The 26,107-nt window shown below is 41.4% G+C and overlaps 1 protein-coding gene across 1 annotated transcript in view; it reads left to right on the top strand.

Annotated features, from left to right (window-relative positions):
• ABTB1 (ankyrin repeat and BTB domain containing 1) overlaps nt 1-25,561 on the top strand; it is a 64,006-nt gene extending 38,445 nt beyond the window's left edge. The window contains 4 exon segments of the mRNA XM_077451729.1: nt 5,333-5,431; nt 9,323-9,490; nt 13,325-13,525; nt 17,294-25,561. Of these exon segments, the coding sequence (XP_077307855.1) occupies nt 5,333-5,431; nt 9,323-9,490; nt 13,325-13,525; nt 17,294-17,500 (675 nt within the window). The 3' untranslated portion in view covers nt 17,501-25,561.
• Nucleotides 25,562-26,107: the final 546 nt, after the last annotated feature.

Raw genomic sequence — 26,107 nt, 5'->3', positions numbered from 1 at the left:
CATAATTGATAAACAATTAAAAAAACGAATTCAAGTGAAAAATTATTTTCCACAGCTAAGTTAAAATTACAACGTTGTTTTGGAACAGGTCGCAGCTGCACACACACCCATGCATCCCAGCAATCACACTAATCAGATCTAGGTACTAAATAATTGCAAAATGTATTGATGCACTAAAGGGTTTGAATGTGATTCCTAGAAACCATGGATGTATATAGTCACTGGTGTGGATGCTGCAAAGCGTCTTCGATAATAAGTATAGTCCAGGATTAACCATATATAAGGAACTAATTTTCACAAAGTACTTCCTGATTCTTGCCTTTAGTGGCATTGCATAATGACTACAGGTGATGCCTATCGTTCTGGCTGGTAGTGACTCCCACATAGGGAAATCACCCTGGTATTAGTTCTTGAGACTTAGTTCATCAACCCCTTTGCCAAAACTTGTTAATATACTTAATGAAACATTAAAAATGTTGTTTTTTGTTTTTTTTTGTTTAAGCAGGTATGCTCTCTAAAAAAGAATGCAATTATTTAATGGTTGGGGAATATAATGTCCCCTCATTCCATATAATCCCCAAATTACATAAGTCAATGACCCGACCCCCAAGAAGACCTATAGTCTCTGCCATTAAGGGCCCCTTAGAAAAAGTAGGTAAATACGTGGACTCCATTTTATTAAAGGTCTAGTAAGCAACCTGCCCTCCTTTGTCAGGGATATGCTCCTTAACCACTTGCTTACTGGGCACTTAAACCCCCCTCAGTCCCAGACCAATTTTCAGCTTTCAGCGCTGATGCACTTTGAATGACAATTGCGCGGGCATACAACACTGTACCCAAATGAAATTTTTATCATTTTTTTCCCACAAATAGAGCTTTCTTTTGGTGGTATTTAGTTACAGCTCGGAGTTTTATTTTTTGCTAAACAAACAAAAAAAGATGCAAAAAAAAATAAAAAATCATGTTTTAATAGTTTGTTATAAAATTTTGCAAACGGGTCATTTTTCTCCTTCATTGAAGTGCGCTGATTAGGCGGCACTGATAGGCTGCATTGGTGGGCACTGATGGGCTGCATTGGTGGGCACTGATGGGCTGCATTGGTGGGCACTGATGGGCTGCACCGGTGGGCACTGATGGGCTGCACCGGTGGGCACTGATAGGCATAGTTAAGGCGGCACTAATAGGCACAGATAAGGCGGCACCGATGGGCACAGATAAGGCGGCACTGATGGGCAAAGATGGGCACAGATAAGATGGCACGGATGGGTGGCACGGATAAGTGGCACGGATGGGTGGCACGGATGGGCACTGATAGGTACCACAGATAGATGGGACTGATGGGCACTGATAGGTGGCACTGATAGGTGGCACTGCTGGGCACTGATGGGCGGCACTGCTGGGCACAGATGGGCGGCACTGCTGGGCACTGATGGGCGGCACTGGGGTGCAGCACCTTTGAGGCAGATTGGGTGGCACTGTGGGTGGCACTGTGGGGTGGCACTGTGGGTGGCACTGTGGGCACTATGGGCACTGACGGGGGGCACTTTTGCTTTTATTTTATTTCAGGATGGCACTGCGGGAGGCAGGTGGTCCCTTGTATTGATGGCCGTGATCGGGACTGATGTCCCGATCACGGCCGCCGGCGATCGGCTTTTTTTTTCTCTCCTCGCGCTGTCAGCGCGAGAAGGAATAATAGCCGATTACCGGCTCCGTTCTATCACATGATCAGCTGTCATTGGCTGACAGCTGATCACGTGATAAGGGGTCGGGATCGACCCCTTACACGGATCGGTGATCAGGCGAGTCTCACGGACTCGCCGATCACAGAGCGCGCCCCTCAGGGGGCGCGCAGGCCGCTCGTAACCGGGACCACGTCAATAGACGTAGTCCCGGAAATGTAGGTCCGCGCTAATGCCGTCATTTGGCAATAGCGCGGATCTGTAGTGGTTAAACAGGCATAGGACTCCCAGAAGGAATACACCTGGTGTGAATTGACGTTGAGACTTTGTACACGTCAATTCCACATGAGTGAGGAATCAAAGCTATTTTCTTGAACAAGAATATCCAACATTGGGCGCACACAATGAATTTGTGGTTGAACTGCTAGACTTTATGTTAAGTAACAATTGCTTTCAGTTTTTGGGAGTCAATTATCATCAGCAGGGGTGCCTGTATGGGAGCACCATGGGCCTCGGCATATGCGTGCCTCCACCTGAGCCTCTGGGTGGAGGAGGTAGTGTATAAATCTTCGATATACCTTGGTCACTGTTGATGGTGGCTGAGGTACATCGACTATGTCCTCATGGTCTGGAGTGGGATGGTGGACCAACTGATGGAATTTCTGTCACAATTAAACCAGAATGAGAGGAATATTACACTCACATACTCCAGCCATGAGGTTACACTGTTCTTCCTTGATCTGCAGCTCACTATAGAGGGTAATAAAATGTACTACCAAAACCTACTATAAAGAAAACATTACCAATACGTTGAAAAAAAGGAATGGGTTGGGACTTTATATGAGACCACGACACCAGTACACCAGTACATTGCTCTTCATCCCCGATAATATGAAAACAAAATGGGAAATGGGGACAGGAGGGGCAATTGGGACTTTATATGTATATTACCAATACGTTGTTATTGGCACAGAGTCCCCATCTTAGATCATTGATCGATTGGGATACCCACGGGACAGTTTTTAAGGATTAGGAGAAACTGTTCTGAGGATATTCATTTCAAAGAGGAAGCCAAGGTAATGTATAAAAGGTTTAGGGAGAGGATAATTGCACAAATCACTGAAGAAAGCTGGAAGCAAAGTGCCTAAATAGTGTGAAGATCTCCTGCTAAGCCAAAAAAAGAGGCATCTTACAACAAAAACACCTACCTAAGAATAACAAAATATGGTTCCCAATGGAACCAAATTAGAAATGTCCTTGAAAGACATTGGCATGTTTTTAAGTTCAACTCCCCTTATTTCAGATATAGTGGTTCCGAGACTTCTCTTGATAGCTAGAAGAGCACGGAACCTGAATAATTCCCTATGCCTGTTGACATTGCCTGTGGACATTGCAGTATTTGCAAATATGTCCACTGATCAGATGTGTTCATCAATTCTGAAGGAACTTGAACGTATAAAATAATTTATTAATTGTGCTACTACAAGAGTAACTTGTATGCGGAGTTGTCCATGTAATAAAATCTACATAGGAAAAACCAAGAGATAACTCCGGATAAGAATTTGTGAACAGATCGGTAGTGTGTTCTACCGATGTGTGCCCCCTGACAATTGCGCTTTAAACAATTCCATTATTGTAACCTAAAGGGACTTGTGGTGAAGGGTATCTATTTTTCGAACCTCCCAATGAGAAGACGTGACTTTGATACTATTTTACTACAGAAGGAAAAAAATTTGGATTTATAATTTGTTCTATGACTCCGAAGGGCCTGAATAATGAATGCAATCTACAACCATTCCTGAGAAGCATGAATATCATGGCTTTACTCTTTTTAGTTTTTACATCCTATAGGACTTTCTGTGCTGTCTATTTATAATTATATTCTAGTCCCTGGGTTTGGTTTTTAGCTCTAATTTGCTCCTATTTGAGTATAATTGATTGAGCTGTGCGTTACTCAATTGAGATTCTATCTCTAATCTTTATCCTGTAGCTACCCTGGATATCTCCTAAACCTTAGGAGATAACCCATGTAGGAGATAACCCCTGTATTTGCATGTGCCAACATCATCGGTGCGTGTGCACTGAAGCAACGGCATGTATGTGCCGTTTCTTCAGTGAGTGTGCTGTTACCTGTGGCTCCCGCGTTCAGGAGTGTTGTCATTGCGGCTCCAGCCAATCACAGCGCCGGAGCCCGCGATACCCGGAAGTAACTCAGGGAGTGATGTCAGCTGCCGGAGTGGTGTACGAGGACGGCTGCAGGGGCTTCTATCTCGGGTAAGTAATTCATAATGCTATGCATACTAGCTCATTATTACTTTTTTTTTTTTTTGCATTTTTTTTTTTTTTTTTTGTCCTAGGGTTTACAACCACTTTTAATGACCAAAGCATTTTTTGGGATTTGGAACTGCATTGATTTAACTGACAATTTAGCTCAAACAAAATGGATGTCCATTTTTTTCCCCACAAATAGAGCTTTTTTTTTTTGGTGGTATTTAATCACCTCAGCGATTTTTTTTTTTTTTTTTTATTTTTTTTTTTATTTTTTTTTTTACGCTATAAACAAAAAAGGAGCGGCAATTTTGAAAAAAAAGGAATGTTTTTTTTTACTTTTTGCTAGAATATCCCCCAAAAATATATATAAAAACAAAAACAAATTTCTTCCTCAGTTTAGGCTGATATGTATTCTTCTACATATTGTTAAAAAAAAAAAAACACGCAATAAGCGTATATTGACTGGTTTGAGCAAACGTTATAGCGTCTACAAAATGGGGGATAGATTTATGGCATTTTTGTTATTTACATTTTTTTTTTTTTCACGATTACGACGGACAGAGCGGACACTTTTGACACCGTTTTTGGGACCACTGACATTTACACAGCAATCGGAGCAAAAAATAACCACTGATTACTGTATAAATGTCACTGGCAGGGAAAGGGTTAAACACTAGGGGCGATTAAGGGGGTTAACTGTGTGTTCCCTGGGTGTGTTCTAACTGTAGGTGGGGGTGGGCTCACTAGAACATGACAAATCACTGTTCCTGATGACGGGGAACAGCAGATCCCTGTCATTTCACTAGGCAGAGCAGGGAAATGCCTTGTTTATATAGGCATTTCCCTGTTCTGCCTTTCCTCGCCACGATCGCGGGCCACCGGTGAACAGCGAGCCCGCAGATCCCACGTGCACGCTCCAGCGGTGGGTGCCCCCTATCCTGCTCTTAAGGAGGGACGTATGGGTACATCCATTTGCCCACCCATGCCATTCTCCTGATGCATATCGGTGTGCGGCGGTCGGAACTGGTTAAACATTTTTATTCAACCGTGGTGTTCTGCAGTGGTGACCTTCTGGGAAGGATCCTTTTCCTCCCTTCTGCAGTTTGTATTTTGGTCACGTGGACTTTGCCATATGAATGTTCATATGGTGATTGGTTGATCCGTTTTATTTTAATGGACGTATTCTGAATTTCAGTTTAGCAGTTGATCCAGGCAAAGTGAACACATATTTTTTTTTTAGTTTTTTTTTTACTGAATATACAGACTGATTTTACTGTTGTGGGTTTAGTAACACTTTAATTGGTTCTTTCATAAGATATTCAGTAGTAGTACATTTTTGTTCTGATATATGCCTGATCTCTGTTCTACTTCCTTTCCTATAGGTAGGGTTCGGTGAGCTGCCGTTTGATAGCACAGACAATTTCTGCAGTTACCCCGACCTCTGTTTCCAGATCCAGGGTTACAACTTCCTGTGCCACAAAGTAAGAGACTTGATGTCATTTTATTTTCTTCTTGTTGGATAGAAAATCTCATTTGCAGGCAATTTAAATTAGTGTTTTTTTTATTTTTTTCAAAATTGTCAGTCTTTTGTTTATAACACAAAAAAAAAAAAAAAACGCGTTTATCAAATAACAGCAAAAGAGAGCTCTATTTTTGAGAAAAAAAAAATCAATTTTATTTGGGTACAGCGCCGCGCGACCGCGTAATTGTCAAAGTAACGCAGTGCTGTACTGCAAAAATGGCCCAGTCATGAAGGAGAGTAAATCTTCCAGAGGTCAAATGGTTAATAATAGTAATAATAATTTCAGTAACAATAATGATATCTGTAATAGTAATCAAATATCGGTAGTAGTAATACTATACTATACTATAATATATATATATATATATATATATATATATATATATATATATATATATATATATATATATATATATATATATATATATATATATATATATATATATATATATATATATATTATTATTTTTTTTTTTTTTTTTTTATAATTCCCCACCCTGGTTTTCTTTTTTTTTTTTTTTTTTTTTTTTTTTTTTTTTAAACCAGGTCATCTTTATTACTTTTTCACACAAAAAAAAAACACGGATAATGAACAACATACACCCAACATAGAAACCCCCCCGACACGTGATGAAAAGGGTTAGGAGAAAAAAAAAAAACCCCAGCACCTGCATTAAGTTTAGCTGAGCTCCCTTTTACATTTGGGACATTGGGCTGTATCTCTACATTACCATTTAAAAAATTTCTATGGTGTATAGTGAGCCCTATGTAATATAAATAATTGTGTTCAATTTTGTGTTTGGGATAGGGATGACGGGTGTTACAGACAGTGCCGATGCCTATTGTTCATCTGAGATTGGCCCTATATCACATGACCATGCTGATCTTGCTGGTATATCCACTGTTCCTTTACATTTTACCATATAGTATATTATAGATTTGTGAAATCAAACCTTTTTTCTTTTCTGCCTTTTCCAGCAAGTTTATTACCTGTGATTTATTAGATTTCAATTCCGTCAATCGGCCCTGTGCTTGTAATGCGTGCCTAAGCTATAAAAATTTAAAGAATCTTGGATTTGGGGATATTATATTCATCTTAGTTCAATAAAGGTTTTTATCACTTCATCCTGGAATAAATGTGTCATATATACCTTAGTCCCTTGAGCCTCCATATCTCAAACCCCTCCAGTTTCATCAGTTCCACATAATTACTATTATTCCATATAGGGGTGTATACTGTATAACCTTTTTATCTCCGTGATTTTTTTATTTTTTTTCATTTCTTGCCATACCTTGTCAAATAATTCCCGTAAATAACCCTTTATAACCCTAATTAATCCTTTGTTAGACAATTGGTTTCTCGTCTCCAATGAATGAGATCAATGGGTAGTCAGGATATACTAATAATAGCAGGCTCTGTATAGAGTCAGAGTCTGCCATTACTGTCCATCCAAAAAAGTGTATTTGTGTGGCTAAGAAGTAACTTTTTGGGTGGGGAATTATAAAAAAAAAAAAAATATATATATATATATATATATATATATATATATATATATATATATATATATATATATATATATATATAATATATATAATATTAATATAATATAATATAATTTTTTTTTTTTTTTTTTTTTTTTTTTTTTTTTTTTTATTGCAGCTGCTGCGATTCTCTGTAAAATTCAATCCAATATGGCAACTGATCCCCAGCGATCCCCCTCTCCTCACTGACAACTTCCGTGTCACGGAAGAGGAGAGGGGATCTCTGCAGCCGGCTGGTGATCAGTTGCCATATTGGATTGAATTTTACAGAGAATCGCAGCAGCTGTAATTTAAACAAAAGAAAGCACTTATGTCAGTTGGATCTCTGTTAATGATGACGAGGTGTTAACCTATTGAGGGACAACTACCCTAAAGGCTTGTTTATCAGCATTGTCTGGTGAGTTTAACCCCCCCTGAGGGGTGTGTGCCTCACGTGGTGAAATCTGTGGAATTCTGGTGGATGGTGCTGTAACAACACTTAGAATAATCACCAAAAATCACCTATTACTTTGGTTGGACCACTATCTTTATCATTGCTGCACAAAGGACTTTTTTTTTTTTACTAATTATGGTTTTGTTTACACGATCATTGTCTTAATTTAGCACTGTTTTAGTATTGGAATTTACAGGAATTGGACTGTTTTATTTTATACTATTGTTTTTATTTATTTAAACGGCTGCTTAGTCTTTCCCTCTTATTGAGTTTACTTCACAGTAAATTAGAAGGGCTATCTTATTATACTGCTGATTAACTGGGTGACTGATTTTGGTGCGGAGTGGTGTATTATAGGCCATTAAATATACACCTTTTGCTTCAATTATATATATATATATATATATATATATATATATATATATATATAATATGTGTGTATATTTATGTTACCTCCTCTCATGCTCGCCTTCAAAACTTCTCCAGAGCCTCTCCTATCCTCTGGAACTCCCTGCCCCAGTCTGTCCTATCAGCTCCTACCCTGTCCAGGAGTTCCCTGAAAACTCATTTATTCAGGGAAGCCTATCCCACACCCACCTAACTGTCCCCGAGCCACCCCCATCAAATCATTCTCTGCAGCTATTACCTTTTTGTACCACCACCCCCCTCCCTTTAGAATGTAAGCTCCATGAGCCGGGCCCTCCTGTACCTTTTTGTATTGTACTGTAATTGTGTTGTCCACCCTATACATTGTAAAGGGCTGCATAAACTGTTGGCGCTATATAAATCGTAAATAATTTTATATATATATATATATATATATATATATATATATATATATATATAATTTTTTTTTTTTTTTATCAGTAGTAGTAGTAGTAATATTATTACTATTAGAGATACTATTATTGTTACTGATAATAATATTATTAACCACATCAATACTGGGCACTTTTCACCCTCTTCCTTCCCAGGCCAATTTTCAGCTTTCATCGCTCTCTCATTTTTAATGACAATGGTGTGGTCATGCTAAACTGTATCCAAATGAAATTTTTATCATTTTGTTTGCACAAATAGAGCTTTCTTTTGGTGGTATTTATTCATGACTCCGTTTTTTTTTATTTATTTATTTATTTATTTATTTATTTTTTTGCAATATAAGCGAAAAAAGAAATCCAATAAAATCAGATTTTGACATAAATTTAATCTAAAATGTATTCTACTACATGTCTTTGATAAAAAAAATAAAAAAATAAAAGTCCTGTTAAGTGTATAATTGGTTAGTGTGATCGCGGACAGATGTACGCAGATGATCATGTACAGATGTGTGCAGGTGATCAGACATGTGTGCAGATAATCATTTTATGTGGGGGACGTGTGTTTTACACTGTGTGTTACCATGCTGGTGATCAGTGTATAAAAAGCTGTAAAAAAAAACAACTCGTACTCACTGATCACCAGCCGGCTGCAGCGATCCGCTCTCCTCTCCTCACCGACAACTAATGTGTGAGGAGAGGAGAGCCGATCACCTAGCAACCGGCTCTCTGTTTAAATCACATGACGTCTGTTAATTTATTAATAATATCAGTACCGCTTTGACGTTTATAAGAGGCCTCAAAAGCTTGTCCCAAAAATGTAACTGTTAGTGCAAATAAAAATAAAAAAGTTAATTGTTTTTGTGATGAGATCGAAAGATTTACTTTGCAGAACTAACAAAATGCTTCCAATTTGTATATTTAATGGACCAAAGGGGAGCAGATTGGAAAAGTTCATGGACTCGATGTCGCTGAACAGCTGGAGTGTAGAGGTTGTACATGGCTGCTTTATTTAGCGCAGCAGACGAATTGTTTAATGTCAACATTTCTTACATTGCAGTCGTTTTTCTGTGGCCGGAGCGACTACTTCAAAGCTTTGCTGCAAGATCACTTCTGCGAGAGCCAGGAGCTGCAGAGCCAGCCCAGCATCCCGGTGATCACCCTGCACAACATCAACGAGGAGACCTTCACCCGCGTCCTATACTATATCTACAGCGATGACACCGAGGTGATCACCCCGCAACCGCCATCACCGATTTGTTTAATACCCCCCCCCCCCCCCCCAGAATGCCTGTGTTGGTCTGTAGTGCAGAGTAAAGGAGAGCAGAGGCCTTCACCATTGTGCTGCTGCTCCTTCGTGGTCTAGTTTCAGGGGATGGGTCTTGGGAAGGCAATTTTTATAAGCGTCACTTTAGTCTGTGGGGAGGTTCCCTGAACCTCCTTTGTCCTACAAAGCTGTCTTGTCTGTCTGGTAGATGTTCCTGGATCACACAACTGCTTTAGCATAACTGGAGGTGAAACTGTCCTTTTTCACAAATTTTAATTGCCCATTGCTAATAGATGATTGATTGTTAAGGGTTACGACAGGATTCTCCTTCCTTGGATGCAGTTGTACAGCCCGGCTGACAGAACAGGGAACCAAGCCTCATGAACAAGCCACTCATTAATGCGACTAGAACACTTGTCAGAATGAGCCCTTATTTATGTGTGTGTTTTTTTGGTAAATTAAATATTTTTTTTTTTTTTTTACATCAAGCTCAAGCACTTTAAGAGCCCTTTCACAATGTTAGCGCCCGAAAAACGCTCGTAAAGCAGTGCTTTACCAGCGTTTTTCAAGCGTTATTTGGGCGCTTTTAACCCCTGCTAGTGGCCAAATAAAGGGTTAAAAGCGCCCACAAAACGCTGCTGCCAATGGCGCTTTTCAGCCGTTTTACAGACGCTTCCCATTAATTTCAATGGGAAGGGGCGCTTTAGGAGCGTTGTATTCACCGCTCCAAAAGCGCTGCAAAGAATCTGCTTGCAGGACTTTTTTTGACGCCCTGCCAGCGCCACGCCTCGGTGTGAAAGCACTCGGGCTTTTACATTGGGATTGCAGTTGCGGCTTCTTTCAGGCGCTTTTTTTTTTAACGCTAAAGCACCTGAAAAACGCCCCAGTGTGAAAGGGGTCTAAGATCTCTCTCTCTTTCTCTCTCTCTCTCTCTCTCTCTCTCTCTCTCTCTCTCTCTCTCTCTCTCTCTCTCTATATATCTATATATATATATATATATATATATATATATATATATATATATATATATATATATATATATATATATATATATATATATATATTATAATTTTTATTTTGCTGAAATAATATCAGGGGCCTAAATAGACACCCAACGTCTCACTTTTGAGACAGAGAGAGGCACAGTATCCTCAATCCTTTCTCTGGACCCTAAGCTGCCAGATTGGATGAACAGAAGGCACTCTATACAGAGGCTCCCTGTTCATTCATAACCCTTCAGTATTGTACATTCAGAGAGGGGGATTGGATCCAGTGATTGCACCCACTCCTGCTGCTTTGGGGCCCCCCATTGAACTTATGGGGCCTGGGCCCTGTACAGGAGGGCAGGTGATATCCCTCTTATCAGTGACCCTGGTTCACACTCTAATGCCCCATACACACGGTCGGGTTTTCTGACGGAAAATGTGCGATGGGATAATGTCAGAAAATCCAATCGTGTGTGGGCTCTAATCCAGCAGGGGGCAACAGAGGGTTACACATAGGTCAACTTTGGACCCGTCGGTGTTTATAAACCAGAAACTTCTCCAGTTTGCGCCCCCCATATAAAATGTATCATTGAAAATGTTTTGTAAAGTGCAGTGTGCTTGTAAATTCCTAGGTACTTTGTGATGTTGAAAAAAAAAAAAGCCACTTCGCTAATTTGTGTCCTTCCAACCTGATTTAAAGCAGAAGTAAACCCATCCATAAAACTGTTTCATTTCCGGCACGTGCCAGAAATGTAACATTCTCATTGGTTGTGCTCTCAACCAAAATGTTCATCCAATGGCTGGTGTAATAAGTGATCAAATGTGCAGTATCATGGCAGTTGTAGATTGAACAGAGGCAAAAATGGCAGCTTTCTTGGCTGAAAACGATAGGAGGGTTTACTTACACTTTAATCTTATCTAAATGTTAACAAATTGCACACAATGTTGTTGTGCCCTCCCCCCCCCCCCCCCCCCATTGGCTCCTGCTGCTGTCAATCAAATCCAGGAAAACGGGGGGCTGTCTGTGTCAATGAACGCAACAGCAAGAGGAGGATCTGGGCTGCTCTGTGCAAAATATATATAATATTTATAGGTAAATATGACATGTTTGTTGTTTAAAGAAAAAAAAAAAAAACCTTTACAACCCCCATTAAAGTGGAAGTAAACCCCTTTTTGGCACTTGTACATATAGGTAAGCCTATAATGAGGCTTACCTGTAGGTTCAGTGAATATCCCCTAAAAGTGTGCCATTTAGGATATATATATTCACACTGCATGCAGCTGGTGACGTCACTGGCGCATGCGCTCTGAAGGGACAGCATACCTGTGCCGTCCCTTCAGAGTTTTTTGCAGCATTCCATGTCTCCTGCACGCAGCCAAAGAGCTGGAGGAAGTAAACCCAGAAGTAAGACCGGGTGAAGATTGCCTGTTTGCGGTGACAGCACGGCGCTGGAGGGCTTCGTTCTAAGCAAAGTATTTCATAATGTGCTAGTATGTGATGCATACTAGCACACTATGCCTTTACCTTTTGTAGGGTTTAAAAGAAAAAATATCAAATTGGTGCAGTTTACTACCGATTTTAATCCAGCTGTAGATGGAGTGATTTTCTTTCCTGCAACCACAGGATGCAGGAAAGAAAATTTCCAGATTTTCCCCCATCAGCACAGTCAGGGTTGACGGAGGAATCCCTTGCATGCAGCCATTGTGTTCTCCCAGTGGGAGGAGAACATGCAGTGATTACTGCCAGTGGCTATAGCTGCTGGCAATAATCACATGAAAAATCTGACAGGCTGGTTGTACCCAAGTTAATCAATCGATCATCTTGGGTACATTTTAGCATACCCATACAGAGTTTGAATCTTGGCTGAACCCACCCAGATTCCAACTGTCTTTGGCCCGCTTGAAGCCGGAGTTCGCCGGGACTCCGCGTTTTATTTTATTTTATTTTTTAAAGTCAGCAGCTACAAATACTGCAGCTGCTGACTTTTAAAATAGTGACACTTACCTGTCCAGCGCGCCAGCGATGTCGGCACCCGAAGCCGATCTCTAGATCGACACTCGAGTGCTGCCGCCGCCATCTTGGGTATGGGAATCAGGAAATGGAGCCTTTCGGCTTCATTTCCCGGTTCCCTACTGCGCATGCGTGAGCCGCGCTGCGCAATGAGGACGGTCCCCGCTGCCTCTGGGATCTGTGTGTTTCCCAGCAGGCAGCGGGGCACTTTCGGAAGGGGGCAGGCACTTGCGGAAAGGGGCGTAATGTACGCCCCTTTTCCGCAGAGAGCTAGCCCGGAAGTGGGTGCAGTTACCTGGATTATCCAGGTAACTGCACCCCCCTCCCCCCTGAAAGGTGCCAATTGTGGCGCCGGAGGGGGGGAGGAATCCGATGAGCGGAAGGTCCATTTTAGGGTGGACCTCCGCTTTAAGGCTCAGGAACTCGTGGTTAATGTTCTGTCTCACGTAGTCAGATTTTTTTCAATGTGACGCATCGTTTAGAAGTTTCTCACAGCTACCAATCAGATTAAACCCTTCTTTAACATTTTTTTGGCTAAAAAGTGATGGCTTTTAAATGACCTTTGTTCTTTTAAGAGGTCTTGAGAGCGGTCATTTCTCAAATGTTTATTGTAGTGTTCCTGTCCTCGGCGGTCATAGGAGGACAAGCGAGTATTTTGGATGGAGATCAGTACATTTTATTTTTTGTTTTTTGTTTTTTTTGTTTTTCTTTCCCCTAACAATCTCTTATCCTTTGGTCATTTCTATGACCTTTTGTTCCATAGCCCTTTTCTGAAGCTCTTGTCTCTGTGTTTTTCAGCTGAGTCCGGAAAACGCATATGAGGTCCTGTGCGTCGCCGACCTGTATCTGCTTCCAGGATTAAAGCGGCTGTGTGGGAAAGTATTGGCACAGATGCTGGACGAGGACAGCGTTATCGGAATTTGGAAGTTGGCAAAACTCTTTCAGTTGACACGCCTCGAAGATCAGTGTACGGAGTACATGGCCCGAATCGTCGAGAAGGTATGGAGCCCATGCTAAGAGGATTCGTATCTATGCAAAGCTTGCTAGCAGTAATGTTCTTTCCACCCAGAACTGAGATTTCAGGTTTTGGTAGACGCTTCTAAAAAAAAATGGCTGTGTTGCTAAACTCCCTTTCATGCAAACGACTTGTAACGTTTATTTTTTTTCAATGAGATCGCAAGGTCCTAAATATACAAGTACAGTTCGTTTTTGTCCTGAATCGAAATTAGGACAAAATTCTCGGTATTCTGAGATTTGGATGTATCCAAATTTCCAAAAATTACAATAGTAACAAATGTAAACAAATTGAAAATAACAAAACAAAATTTAGTCCAAAATAACTAATTATCTGAATTCAAAATGAATTTCTAAATTATATCAGATTTAAAAATAAATTTGAAATGTAAACAAATTGCTGACCATTGCTCATTTCATTCAAAGACTGTGTGTATTAAATGCAGCCGTCTTCTGAAATTTGAATTTTGAAAAGAATATAATAGAATAAAACAAAATAGGATATAAAAGAATAGAATAGAAAATCAGAATAGAAAAAAAATATACCCATCTTCTGAAATTCGACTTTTTAAATAGAAACGAATAGAATTAAAACCCAATATAAAAGACTAGAATAGAAAACAAATAGATTTGTTTAAAATAGAATATAGCCGTCTTCCGAAATACGAATTTTGAAATTCAAATATAGAATAAAATAGAAACAATGTAGCCACCTTGCTAAATTCATATTTGTAAAAGAATAGAATATACAATAAAAGAATAGAATATTTGCGTCTTCTGAAATTTTGAATCTTGAAACAAGTTACTCGTCGCAGTGAATTTGGATCGATTTGATGTTTTCGTTTCAAATATATTGGAAACATTTGAATCCAGTTGAATACAAATAAACTAAATTCATTTTCATTATGTATACAACAAAACAAAATTAGTAACTCAACGAATCGATACAATTTTTTTCTTTCTGCACATGTCTAGTCCTAAACTTTTCAGGTTCTACTGCAGCATACAAGTGTGGGACAAGTAGGTGCTGTCTCTGCGCAAACCAATCTAGGCGACACCTAGGCTGTTCCTGACTCCAGTCAGTCCAGTAAAGGTTGTGGACCTCCTGGCCTTCAAGTTCAACTACTGCATCCGGGTTCAGGGATCCACTGGCAGAGGCAGTAGATGCTCTAGTGCAGCCTTTCTCAACTTTGTTACCCTAACAGAACCCCTAAAAAAAAAAAAAAAAAATCTAGATTTTGATGAACCCTTTCTAAATCCAATTCATTGGGGGTCAGTGGGGAAAATGCCCCTTACATTTGTGGTCAGAAAGATGAATACATCCTTTCAGAGATGGTCAGAATGAGACACTTAGACTGCTAAAAAGATAATATACAGTATCTCACAAAAGTGAGTACACCCCGCACATTTTTGTAAATATTTTTTTATATCTTTCCATGTGACAACACTGAAGAAAAGATACGTTGTTACAATGTAAAGTAGTGAGTGTACAGCTTGTATAACAGTGTAAATTTGCTGTCCCCTCAAAATAACTCAACACACAGCCATTAATGTCTAAACCGCCGGCAACAAAAGTGAGTACACCCCTGAGTGAAAGTGAAAAAGTCCTAATTGGTTCCAAAGTGTCGATATTTTGTGGGGCCAACATTTTCCAGCACTGCCTTAACCCTCTTGGGCATGGCGTTCACCAGAGCTTCACAGCTTGCCACTGGAGTCCTCTTCCCCTCCTCCATGATGACATCACAGAGCTGGTAGATGTTAGAGACCTTGCGCTCCTCCGCCTTCCGTTTTTGAGGATGCCCCACAGATACTCAACAGGGTTTAGGGCTGGAGACATGCTTGGCCTTCCATCACATTTACCCTCCGCTTCTTTATCAAGGCAGTGATCGTCTTGGAGGTGTGTTTGGGGTCGTTATGTTGTAATACTTCCCTGCGGCCCAGTCTCCGAAGGGAGGGGATCATGCTCTGCTTCAGTATGTCAAAGTACATGTTTACATTCATGGTTCCCTCAATGATCTGTAGCTCCCCAGTGCTGTCAGCACTCATGCAGCCCCAGATCAGGACACTCCCACCACCATGCTTGACTGTAGGCAAGACATACTTGTCTTTGTACTCCTGGTTGGCGCCACACACGCTTGACACCATCTGAACCAAATAAGTTTATCTTGGTCTCATCAGACCACAGGATATGGTTCCAGTAATCCATGTCCTTAGTCTGCTTGTCTTCAGCAAACTGTTTTGCGGGCTTTCTTGTGCATCATCAAGAGGCTTCCTTCTGGGCCTACAGCCATGCAGACCAATTTGATGCAGTGTGCGGCATATGGTCTGAGCACTGACAGGTTGACGCCCCACCGATTCAACCTCCTGCAGCAATTCTAGCAGCACTCGTACGTATTTTTCCCAAAGCAACTTCTGAATATTACGCTAAGCATATGCACTCAGCTCCTTTGGTCAACTATGGCGAGGCCTGTTCTGAGTGAAACCTGTCCTGTTAAACCGCTGTATGGTCTTGGCCACCGTGCTGCAGCTCAGTTTCAGGGTCTTGGCAATTTTCTTATAGCCTAGGCCAGTGATGGCAAACCTTGGCACCCCAGATGTTTTGAAACTACATTTCCCATGATGCTCAGCTACATTGGAGAGTGCGTGAGAATCATGGGAAATTTAGTTCTAAAACATCTGGGGTGCCAAGGTTTGCCATCACTGGCCTAGGCCATCTTTATGTAGAGCAACGTTTTTTTGTTTTGTTTTTCAGAGACTTCTTTGCTATGAGGTGCCATGTTGAACTTCCAGTGACCAGTATGAGAGAGGGAGAGCAATAGCACCAAATTTAACACACCTGTTTACCATTCACACCTGAGACCTTGTAACACTAACAAGTCACATGACACCGGGGGAGGGAAAATGGCTAATTGGGCCCAATTTGGACATTTTCACTTAGGGGTGTACTCACTTTTGTTGCCAGCGGTTTAGACATTAATGGCTGTATGTTGAGTTATTTTGAGGGGACAGCAAATTTACACTGTTATACAAGCTGCACACTCACTACTTTACATTGTAGCAAAGTGTCATTTTTTTTTTCAGTGTTGCCTCATGAAAAGATATAATAAAATCTTTACAAAAATGTGCGGGATGTACTCACTTTTGTGAGATACTGTATGTCACGCTGCTAGCTCTGCCTAGTGGCATTGACCCTGGGACTATGTAGGCGCCATCATATAGAAGATCAATCGGCTACAGTTCAAGGAACCTCTAGCAACCTCGAAGAGAGCCCTAGGGTTCCACAGGACCCTGGTTGAGAATGACAGCTCTAGTGGCTCTGTAGGATCAGGACACCCTTATCTATGCCTGCCCTCACCTGAAAACATTTTCCCTATTTAGGTCATTCAGATGATCCTCATTAGGCTTCTTGTACACTGTTTGAGTTTAGGAGCTTTTTTTTTTCCGAAGTTCCTAAACTCAACTCCATAAACGCCTATATGTCCATGTACACATAGGCGTTTAGGTGAAGTTAAACCTTTCTCACCTGAACGTGGAAGAATCGCGTTCAAGATAGGAACATTTTGACTGCTGGCCATGGAAAACCGCAAAGCGCATTTTTTGCTGCGTTCAGCGTAGGCTGATGTGCATGTAGCCCAAGTATGGATTGGGTCCGACTAACCCTACTGTTAATTTTTGATTTCCACTTTCCTGTATGCGGCTGTATAACCTGAAGGTTTGAGCCGTCCTGAATTAATATCTCCCTTCTGTTTGCAGCTGGTTGATTCAGAAGAGTTTGTAGCTGCCGTGCGAGAAGATGCCGCTACAGTTGAGGAACGGCAAGAGACGGACTCCATCCCGCTGATCGACGACATTCGCTTCCACATTACCAGCAACGTACAAACCTACAGCGCCATCGAAGAAGCTAACCAGCGATTAGATGCTTTGGAGAATCTGCTGGGGAGTTTAGGATTGGAATGCTGAGCGAACAAAGGGCAAATGTACAGTTGTGCTGTTTTATGTGGTTGGAGCAAGTCTTGATCTATTGATCACTCCATATGTAGTGGTATGCTGGGATTTGTAGTAATACAGGCGATTTGAGGCTGGGCTGAATTAAATGCGGCCTGCTGTTGCTTTTCTGGGGTTTTTTTTGTTTGTTTTTTTAACAAGAGGTTGCTTTTCTGTTTTAGAAATTTATGTTTAAAGGGCAACTCCAGTCGACAATTACTCAAAGCACACACCTATATAGCAATTGCACCATGCTACAAGATCTTGTGACTACCCTGGATGTGCTATATAGTGGCTTAGCATAAGGAGAGTCATACACATCTTGGGGTGCAGTTCTGCTGACCCTGTGCCCTTCAATCCCCCTGTTTGTTTTTTTTTTTTTTTTTGTTTTTGTTTTTTTGGGCTAAAGACCCGCAGTTGCTCATTTAAATACTTGCTATTCTTGTCCTATGCATTTGAATAGCTCAGAAAGCAAACTTTTTGTCCAGATCTTTTTTTTATGCAGGCTCTAGGGTTGTGGGTAAGCCGTCCCTTATGATCTGCAGACAGTTGATCTGTGGAATTTCAATAAGCATGCTGCAGAGCTGTAGTTTTGGCTACTCACCCCCTAATATACCCTGAGCACTCTTGCTTTCTGAGTGCATGTCTTTAAGTGTCTTATTCATCTGCTTCCAGAGCAGAAACAGTGACTGCAAGCCGGCTTCAGCTTTCAGCTGGTGCGTAGAATAAAAAAAAAATTCACGTGATTTACAGTTGTGACATTTTAAGAGTTTCTCCAATTTTGTAAGGATGCATGAGTATGAAAAGGGTATATTTTTATGTATTTTGATTTGGAGTTGTTCTTTACTTTTGCCGGCCTCTTTTTCTTGTTGCCTTGTGCTATAGAGCTACTTTTTAACAAAAAAAAAGTAGAATAGGAAAGGTGTCTGTTGCTAGAAAACAACCAATCAATAGCTTCCTTCATTCTTCCTATATTCACAGGGACAAGGACAATGTCACAGAAATTACTCAGGCATTGCATATGCTAACCCAGTTTTATTTTGTCCTGCCCAATATCTGCTTGTAGGAGGGGCTGTAAAGCTTAGTTTGCCTTCTGCATGGGCTACACAGGAGAGGCGATGTCACTGTTAATGAAGCTTAGCGAATTCGGAGTCATAGCCCTGGAAACCAGGAAGCGGACAAATTACCATCTATGGGCAGGCTTGTTGGACTGAAGTCTATCAATCTATCTCTTTAGGATGCCACACCAACAAAGATGCAAATAAGTAATGGATAAAATACCATGTTAACTAAAAATTTATACAAATATCTAAATGAAGTACAAAAAAGTAAAAAGCGCAGGAGCCGTAAATAACTACTTTTATAAAGTTTATCCATAAAATTGAAAAAAAGTCCAACACCAAATATAGTGACTCCAAAATGATTCTAGGATATGACCACACAGTCTCTGTGAGTCCAGAGGAAGCAGAGGAAACACCAGTTGTCCTTTCACCCAACATGCATGCTTACCAGAGCTTGTGTTATTCTCTATGCAGAGAAGTCAACATGCGCTTGTGTGAGTGAAATCTCACTGCATGATTCAGGATCCTCCAGCAGGTCTCCACAGGCAGGTTCTTCACTGTTAAGGGTCCCCAAAAATGAAGAAAAACAGAGCACCAGGCTCAAATTGTGTAAAATCCTTGGTAATACTTTAGTTAAAGGACGCTAAAAGTATACTAACGATCAGCATCTAGAGAAACCATGATTCCCACAATGCAACGCGGGAGCGAACATACGTGGTGCCGTCACGACTTCCGAATCGGTTTCGTCAAAACTGACGTCATAAGTCATCACTACTTTATATATGATCTCATGACCGCGAGAAGCACAATCTATTGATTGTGACTTCCGTACAAGTAATCCCTTGTCAGAAAAGGCTGGCAACTCAAAGTGTTCTGGGATAAAAGTACTTTATTTGCTACATAGTTACAGAATATATGCTGGCGTGTTATTTCAGAGCACTTTGAGTTGCCAACCTTTCCTGACAAAGGATTACCTATCTGTGGGAGCTGAGTGCCCTGGTTAGAGCACTGGACTCCAGCTCGTGGTCCTTCACACAAAGTATAGTTAAGAGCTAGGGGATTATCCTTGTTTGACTTCCGTACAACCAGCCTGTTGGGTTTTTCTCTTGCAATCATTGCCGGCGGCTATCGCCTCTGGCAGTGATCATTGTATTCTGAGGGCTGGGAAACCTGCTGTCAGAATACAATAGTGCAGCGTGAGATATTCCCTTATCAGCACTGGCTGAAATAGCATAATCTATGGCGTGCTTAAGGCACATTACCGACTATAGTTAATTTAAATAACCAAAGCGCCAAAGGAAAACCAGATGATGAAAAATAAATATCGATATGGTGATACCAAATCAGATGATTAGCAGCTGCAGTGAAAAATTCTGTGCAAATCAATAACAAATGAACAATACAAAGACCTCGCTCTATGCTAAAGGTATATAAAAAACAAAAACTGCATTGTGTTATGGCGACCTGAAAGTAAGGTTGCTGAAAATTCAAAGTCTCAATAAAGTGCTTGTGCTCAAACTACTTAAACCGTTGAACAGTAAAGATTCCAAGTCCCAAATTAAGTGTTTGTGCTCAAAGATAGATGCGGGATTCCGTACTTGATATATGCTCAGACAAGGTGCCCCCACATAAATGTAAACTTACCCCTCAGAATGGACCAACTATCGCTTGTATGGTCAAACGCACATATGGGGCAGCCCCTATGGATCTTCTTTACACTGGCGTTGCCTGGGATAAATGTTCCTCATGTGGATAGATGTGACAAAAAAACCTCATTGCGCAATAACGTTTCAAATTTTATTCCAAATATAAAGACATAGTAGTCAACTCGCATGTATGGGTGCCTAAAGCCTGGCACCCGGTGTGTGAATAGCAGGTAAGTTATCCAGGAAATCTGGCCATAGACCACTGCCGCTGTTAGTGTTCGATTTCCGGAAACGAACGTTGGGGTGGAAGTATGTCGCAATGGCGCGAATAAACCTTTATACATTTCAGCCTATTAAATGGGCCGTCCTCAGGAAGTTGTGATTTTTTTATATATACCTTTAGCATAGAGCGCGGCCTTTGTATTGTACATTACCGCCTATATGGAAATAGAGTCAGGATGCACATTAAAACCCCTTCCAGGCAGAGGGTTGAACTGGACTATTGCAGTGCACAACATCTATGGTATTACACACTCTTATGGTATATGCCCTCATGGTTGGTCCTCTTTGTTTGGTTGCTACAGGTGCATTCTACTTAAAAGACTATATTGTCTCTTTCAAGTAGAAAAACCAAACTGACCCTCCAAATGATAAGCGCTAGAGCCCTCTTCCATCATGGTTTGACTTGTATATTTGCTCTTGTGCTGTGTCTGTTGCTTTCCTTCTGCTCAAACAGAGCTGAGCTGCAGCCTTCCGTCTGTGCAGACATTTTTAAAGCCAAAAGTCTATCTCAAAATGAGATTTTAGTCTTAGAAGGTAAAAACCTTCCCTGTGCTTCATATTTCTTCTGAACTCTTGAATTTCCTATAGAGGAGGCAACAGTGCTTCTCAGGGATACCATGGGCTTTCATTCTACATCTCGTATTCTCCATAACCTTTATAAAAGAAGTTGAACCTTTTGTGTCCCCATAATAAGGGCCACAGTTGGTGGGTAATGAAACAGGAGCACTCAAGTCGAGAGGGCTTGCTGCTTAAATCTTGGAGAGAGAGAGAAGAGGTAGACCTGTGATTTAGCTTGTTTGGTATCACATCCATTAACTCAATGCTTTCTAAGGCTGGATTCACACCTATGCAGTTTTAGTGCTTTTTGCAGATTTGCACTACAGTCCATTTAACATTGTTTCCTATGGAACACGTTCTGTAGTGCAAATCTGCAAAATGCAAAAATCATTACAAATGCATAGGTGTGAATCCAGCGTAAGGCCTGTTTTAAACATATTTTAGCTTGTAGAAGAGCAGTGTGAACAGCAAGCTTTGACTAAGCATTTGCAGAGCTTTCAGCAAGCTTTGTTGAAGCTTTTAATGTACCATTCAACTCCAGTTTGTAAATGTTGAAAACGGATCCTAATAGGAGTGCTGATTGTCACTTTTAAAAAAGCTGCTAGCAAGCTTCAGCACTTTTTGAGGCTTGTTGAAAACCTGCTAGCAGCTTGTTTAAAGTGGCAATCAGCACTCCCAGGATCTTTGTTCAGCATTTACAAACTGGAGCTGAATGGTACTTTAGAAGCTACAACAAAGTTTGCTGAAAGCTCTGCAAATGCTTTGTCATAGCTTGCTGTTCACACTGTTCTTATACAAGATGAGGCCTATATGTGTATACAGCTGTCCGTCTGACAAAAGCCGGTCTCACGACTGGCTTCTGTTAAACGGGCATGCTTGAAAACCAGCAGCCGATCAGCAGCCATTGGCTGCGAGTGCTAACTGCTGTATTTTGGTGGGAGGGGAGGTTCCCCTGTCAGAACACAATAGCACAGATTGGGGAGATTGCTCTTCTAACATTGCCATTAACATTCAGCCTGCTGGGTTGAATGAAAAAAAAACATAAGAGTCCTTTCACATTGCCAGCACTGGGGGGGGGGGGGGTATCGGCGGTAAGGCACCGCTAGTTTTAGGGGCGCTTTACTGTTGTTTTTGCTGCGCTTTTTGGGTGCTGGCGCAGCGCTTTTAACCCCTGCTAGTGGCCAAATAAAGGGTTAAAAACGCTGCTGCCGAGGCACTTAGGCAGCACTGCCCATCGATTTCAATGGGCAGGGGCACTTTAGGAGCGGTGTATACACCGCTCCTAAAGCGCCTCAAAGAAGCTGCTTGCAGGACTTTTTTTTTTTTTTTTTTTTTTTTTTTGGACGTCCTGCCAACGCAGAGCCCCCAGTGTGAAAGCACTCGGGCTTTCACACTGGGATTGCTAAAGCACCTAAAAAAAACGGCACCAGTGTGAAAGGGGTCTTGTGTGTGCACCAGGCTTTAAGGTTGACTATAGGCAAACTAGAAAATTAATCAAGCCATAAGAATGATTGCATACCCATAGCTATGTTCGTTATGCACTGTTTGGCAGAACTTTGACTTTTTAGTCCAGGTTTTAGTTTCCTTTGAGTGTATGTATATATTCTGGCCTGGGCTAGCCATTGCAGTCTGTGTGATCTGAGCCAAAACTCGACCCACCCAAATATCCAGTACAGCAGCTGGGAAGTGGAGATGCTTTGGGCTCATCCAATGGCTGTAAAACTGCTTCCATCACTACCTCCAGCCATGGAGTTTCTCCGGCCTCCTTGCTCAGTGGCTTGGTGTGCAAATGGCTCTCTTATTGTGGTAGCAAACATTTGTCAATCATTGTAGCTTGACATTCTATTTCACGTCCTTTTTATAAATAGATCTCCACTTCCTCCTTCTAACCACTTCCTAACACGCCACGCCGGTTGGCGACACAGGATATTTGGACATGTTTTGTGACGTAACGTGTAGTTTGGTTATCCCCATAGAAGGAGCATCACATAGTATGTTGGCTTTTGAAAATGCAAGAAATTAGAGCTCTTTCCTGTTTGAGAAAATCTGAAGTGTACAGATATATAGATACAGAATGTATATAAATATTATATATACCTTGTCTGCTTTGATTAACTTTTGTTTACAGCTGCCCTTTAATATTTTCACACTGCTAAATTTCCTTCAGTTAATCTCTAAGTATTAATTGTTCATGAGTCTAGTGCGATTTACACAGCAACACTACGTGTTTGTAACACAGTACTGCAATCGCGTGCACGTGATCATAGCTATGTGCATGAGCTTACAGCCGGAGGCTGTGTGAGGCCTCAGGCAAAACTTAAACATGAGGCCCCACTCGCCACCCATAATGGGGTGGGAAATTCAAGGACAAGGGTCTCTTCCCCACAACCCTGGCCAGTGCTTGTGGGGGTCTGCAGGCAGGGGGCTTATCAGAATCTGGAAGCCCTGTTTAAAAGGGGGCCCCCAGATGTGAATGAGTAGGGGTTACATAGTACCCCTACTCATTCACCAAAAAAAGCGTAGCAAGTAAATAAAAACACAACACAAGTCCTTTGATTAAAAAGTAAAAAGGCCCTCAATGTAGGTCCATCATCAATATGATGTCTCAAGGTGCGGTGCCGCTACTATTCACTGGTTGTTATGGATGCCGGCGGCCCCACTCCCGAGTGAGACAAGGCTCCCAACACTGTCTGAGCACAGCAACATTAAGGTCTCCTGTCCCTCAAAGCTGGGGTGATGCATCAGGCTGCCGCGAGGCCTTAGGTGACCACCTAATTAAAGAGCCGCCTCTGCTTGCACCATTATGAATGATTTGCTGCAATTGAGTACAGGTGATTCTAGTAGTGCACCTAAGCTAATAAGTATTGTGCTGTGCATCAACACAACCAGGGTGCTTCCAAAATCCATCTTGTTTACATAGGAAAGTGTATACAGATTACACCTCATGGCAACTAATAAAAAGGAAAACGTGAGTGGGGCCAGAGGCAAAGTAAGGAATCGTAAAAGGAGAAAAAACACTTTTAGCCCAGGTTCACACTGTCACAGTCGCATCATATTCCAGTGAAAATTGCATGCAATTCTGTGCAGTACGATTTGAACCTTTTTTTGTTTTTTTTTGTTTGCCACACTGGAATTAGATTGCATGGGTGTTCATAACTATGCGATCCAATGCAGGTAAACGCACTGCGTTCTGTGACCTGCTTTTGGGGTCCTGTTAACTTTCAATTGATGCCTGCAGATGATTGCACAAACATCATTGCGTTTCCCGCTTTGCATCAGTGTGAAGTAAATATGGGTCAATACATTTTTGGATGTACTGGGGAAGAGTTATAACCCCTGTTGTGTTTTTTTTTTTTTGCTGTCTGTGTCACAGAGCAGGTACGTCTCCTGGAATGTGTGTGCCATAGACATCAGTCATTTTCAGCAGTGCACCACAACACACGTCAAGGTGGGGTATGAAGTGTGAATGGGCCCCAACCAAGTGTTATCGTAGTGTCAGAAAATTCATTTGGCTAATTTTGGACCTGTCGCAACACCGAAAAAAAAAAAAATGAATTGCAGTGGTGAAAATATATTTCCCAAGTGTCCCAGTTTATAATCCTGATAAACAAATTGCCCTTTGATTTCATTTTTTGTAAAAAGTCAGACCTGGTCCTACAAGACGCATTCTGAAGAAACGTAAAGCCTCTATTCACGCAAGCGACCGGGGCTGGTAAACATGGGCATCTTAGCCACAGTTTTACCACCCTTGGCTGCTCACCTAAATGTTAAATAACAACCTGAGGATACTGTTGACATACCAATTTAATGCAATACGCCGAGTTAACAGGCGGCATTACTTCTGTCGTTCAAGACAATGGGGCAACGTCACAACCACAAGCTCTCGGGTTGCAGTGCAGTAGCCCTGTTAAAAAAAACACCTTTTGGCAGAAAACAATATTGGGCATTCACAAGGTGGTAGGATTGCCTCCTGGATGCCAGACAGCGGTTGCTTCACAGAGCTTAGGAAAGTGATTGACCCCATGGATTGCTTTTCAGAGCATTGGCTAGTGTGAACCCATCCTAAGGCCTGCACTGCCGAAATGATGGCTTGGTGGTCACTACAGGTAACACGCGAAGGCCAAATTCATGACTGTGTGGTTTTTTCCAGGTTGCCCCAGCAAACTGCAAAGTCTCACATGCTGAATCTTTGGTACGCTTTCATAAAACGCGCATTTTAATAGAATTTTTAATTGCAACACATGTAAAATGCGCATACAAAAAAACTGCACCATACAGATATGAACCCGGCCTTCTTGTGTTGCCGGTAGTGACCAGCAGGCCACAGAATAATCTGTTTTCATATATCTCCCTGGTTGCTAATGGTTACCGTCTTCTACAGGAAATGGATGCGGTACTTCAAAACGCACAGAAATCCAATAAGCATATTTTAATTTTTACATTATACATTCTGCTCATCACCTCATGCTGAATAAAGATAAGCAGCTGTGTTTTTGTGTGAAAGTCTGCTGTGTAAAAATAAAACTTTTTTTTCCCTCCCTCAAAACTCGACGTGGAATGTATTCTGAGATTGTGCCTCTGGCGATTTCAGGAGAAGTGTAATCGCTGTTTTCAGGCCATGGAGGGGAAGATGGTGTAGTGACCCAGGCAGGTGGATACATAATGATTATTTTATGAGGAAAGCTATCTGGGAGTGGCGGCCATTTTGGATTTAATATTTCAGCATGTCTCACTGTACAGGGTGTCTTTGTTGAAAACATTGTTTTCTGAGGTAAATTACTCATGTTTTAGGCCTATGCCAGGCTTTGAATATTTGGTCTTTTGTTATTGTAATTGTGCGGGCTGAGGGCCCTTCACACGTGCATTGTAGCAACGTGCTCTAAAACACACCTCTTTGCCACAAAAATCAGCAACACACCTGCTCAACATGTGGTGATGCAAGACATGAGAGCGTTGTGCATTGTGCCTCACAGTAGAGTGCAACGCATGACATACCACAGCGCATACATTGTGTTGCGGTGGGTTTTGCATAAAGA

The sequence above is a fragment of the Lithobates pipiens genome, unplaced genomic scaffold (assembly GCF_037356315.1).
Source record: "Lithobates pipiens isolate NorthernLeopardFrog02 unplaced genomic scaffold, aLitPip1_a1.2 Scaffold_23, whole genome shotgun sequence".
Lineage (NCBI taxonomy): Eukaryota > Metazoa > Chordata > Amphibia > Anura > Ranidae > Lithobates > Lithobates pipiens.
This window is presented reverse-complemented; position numbering and strand designations above follow the sequence as displayed.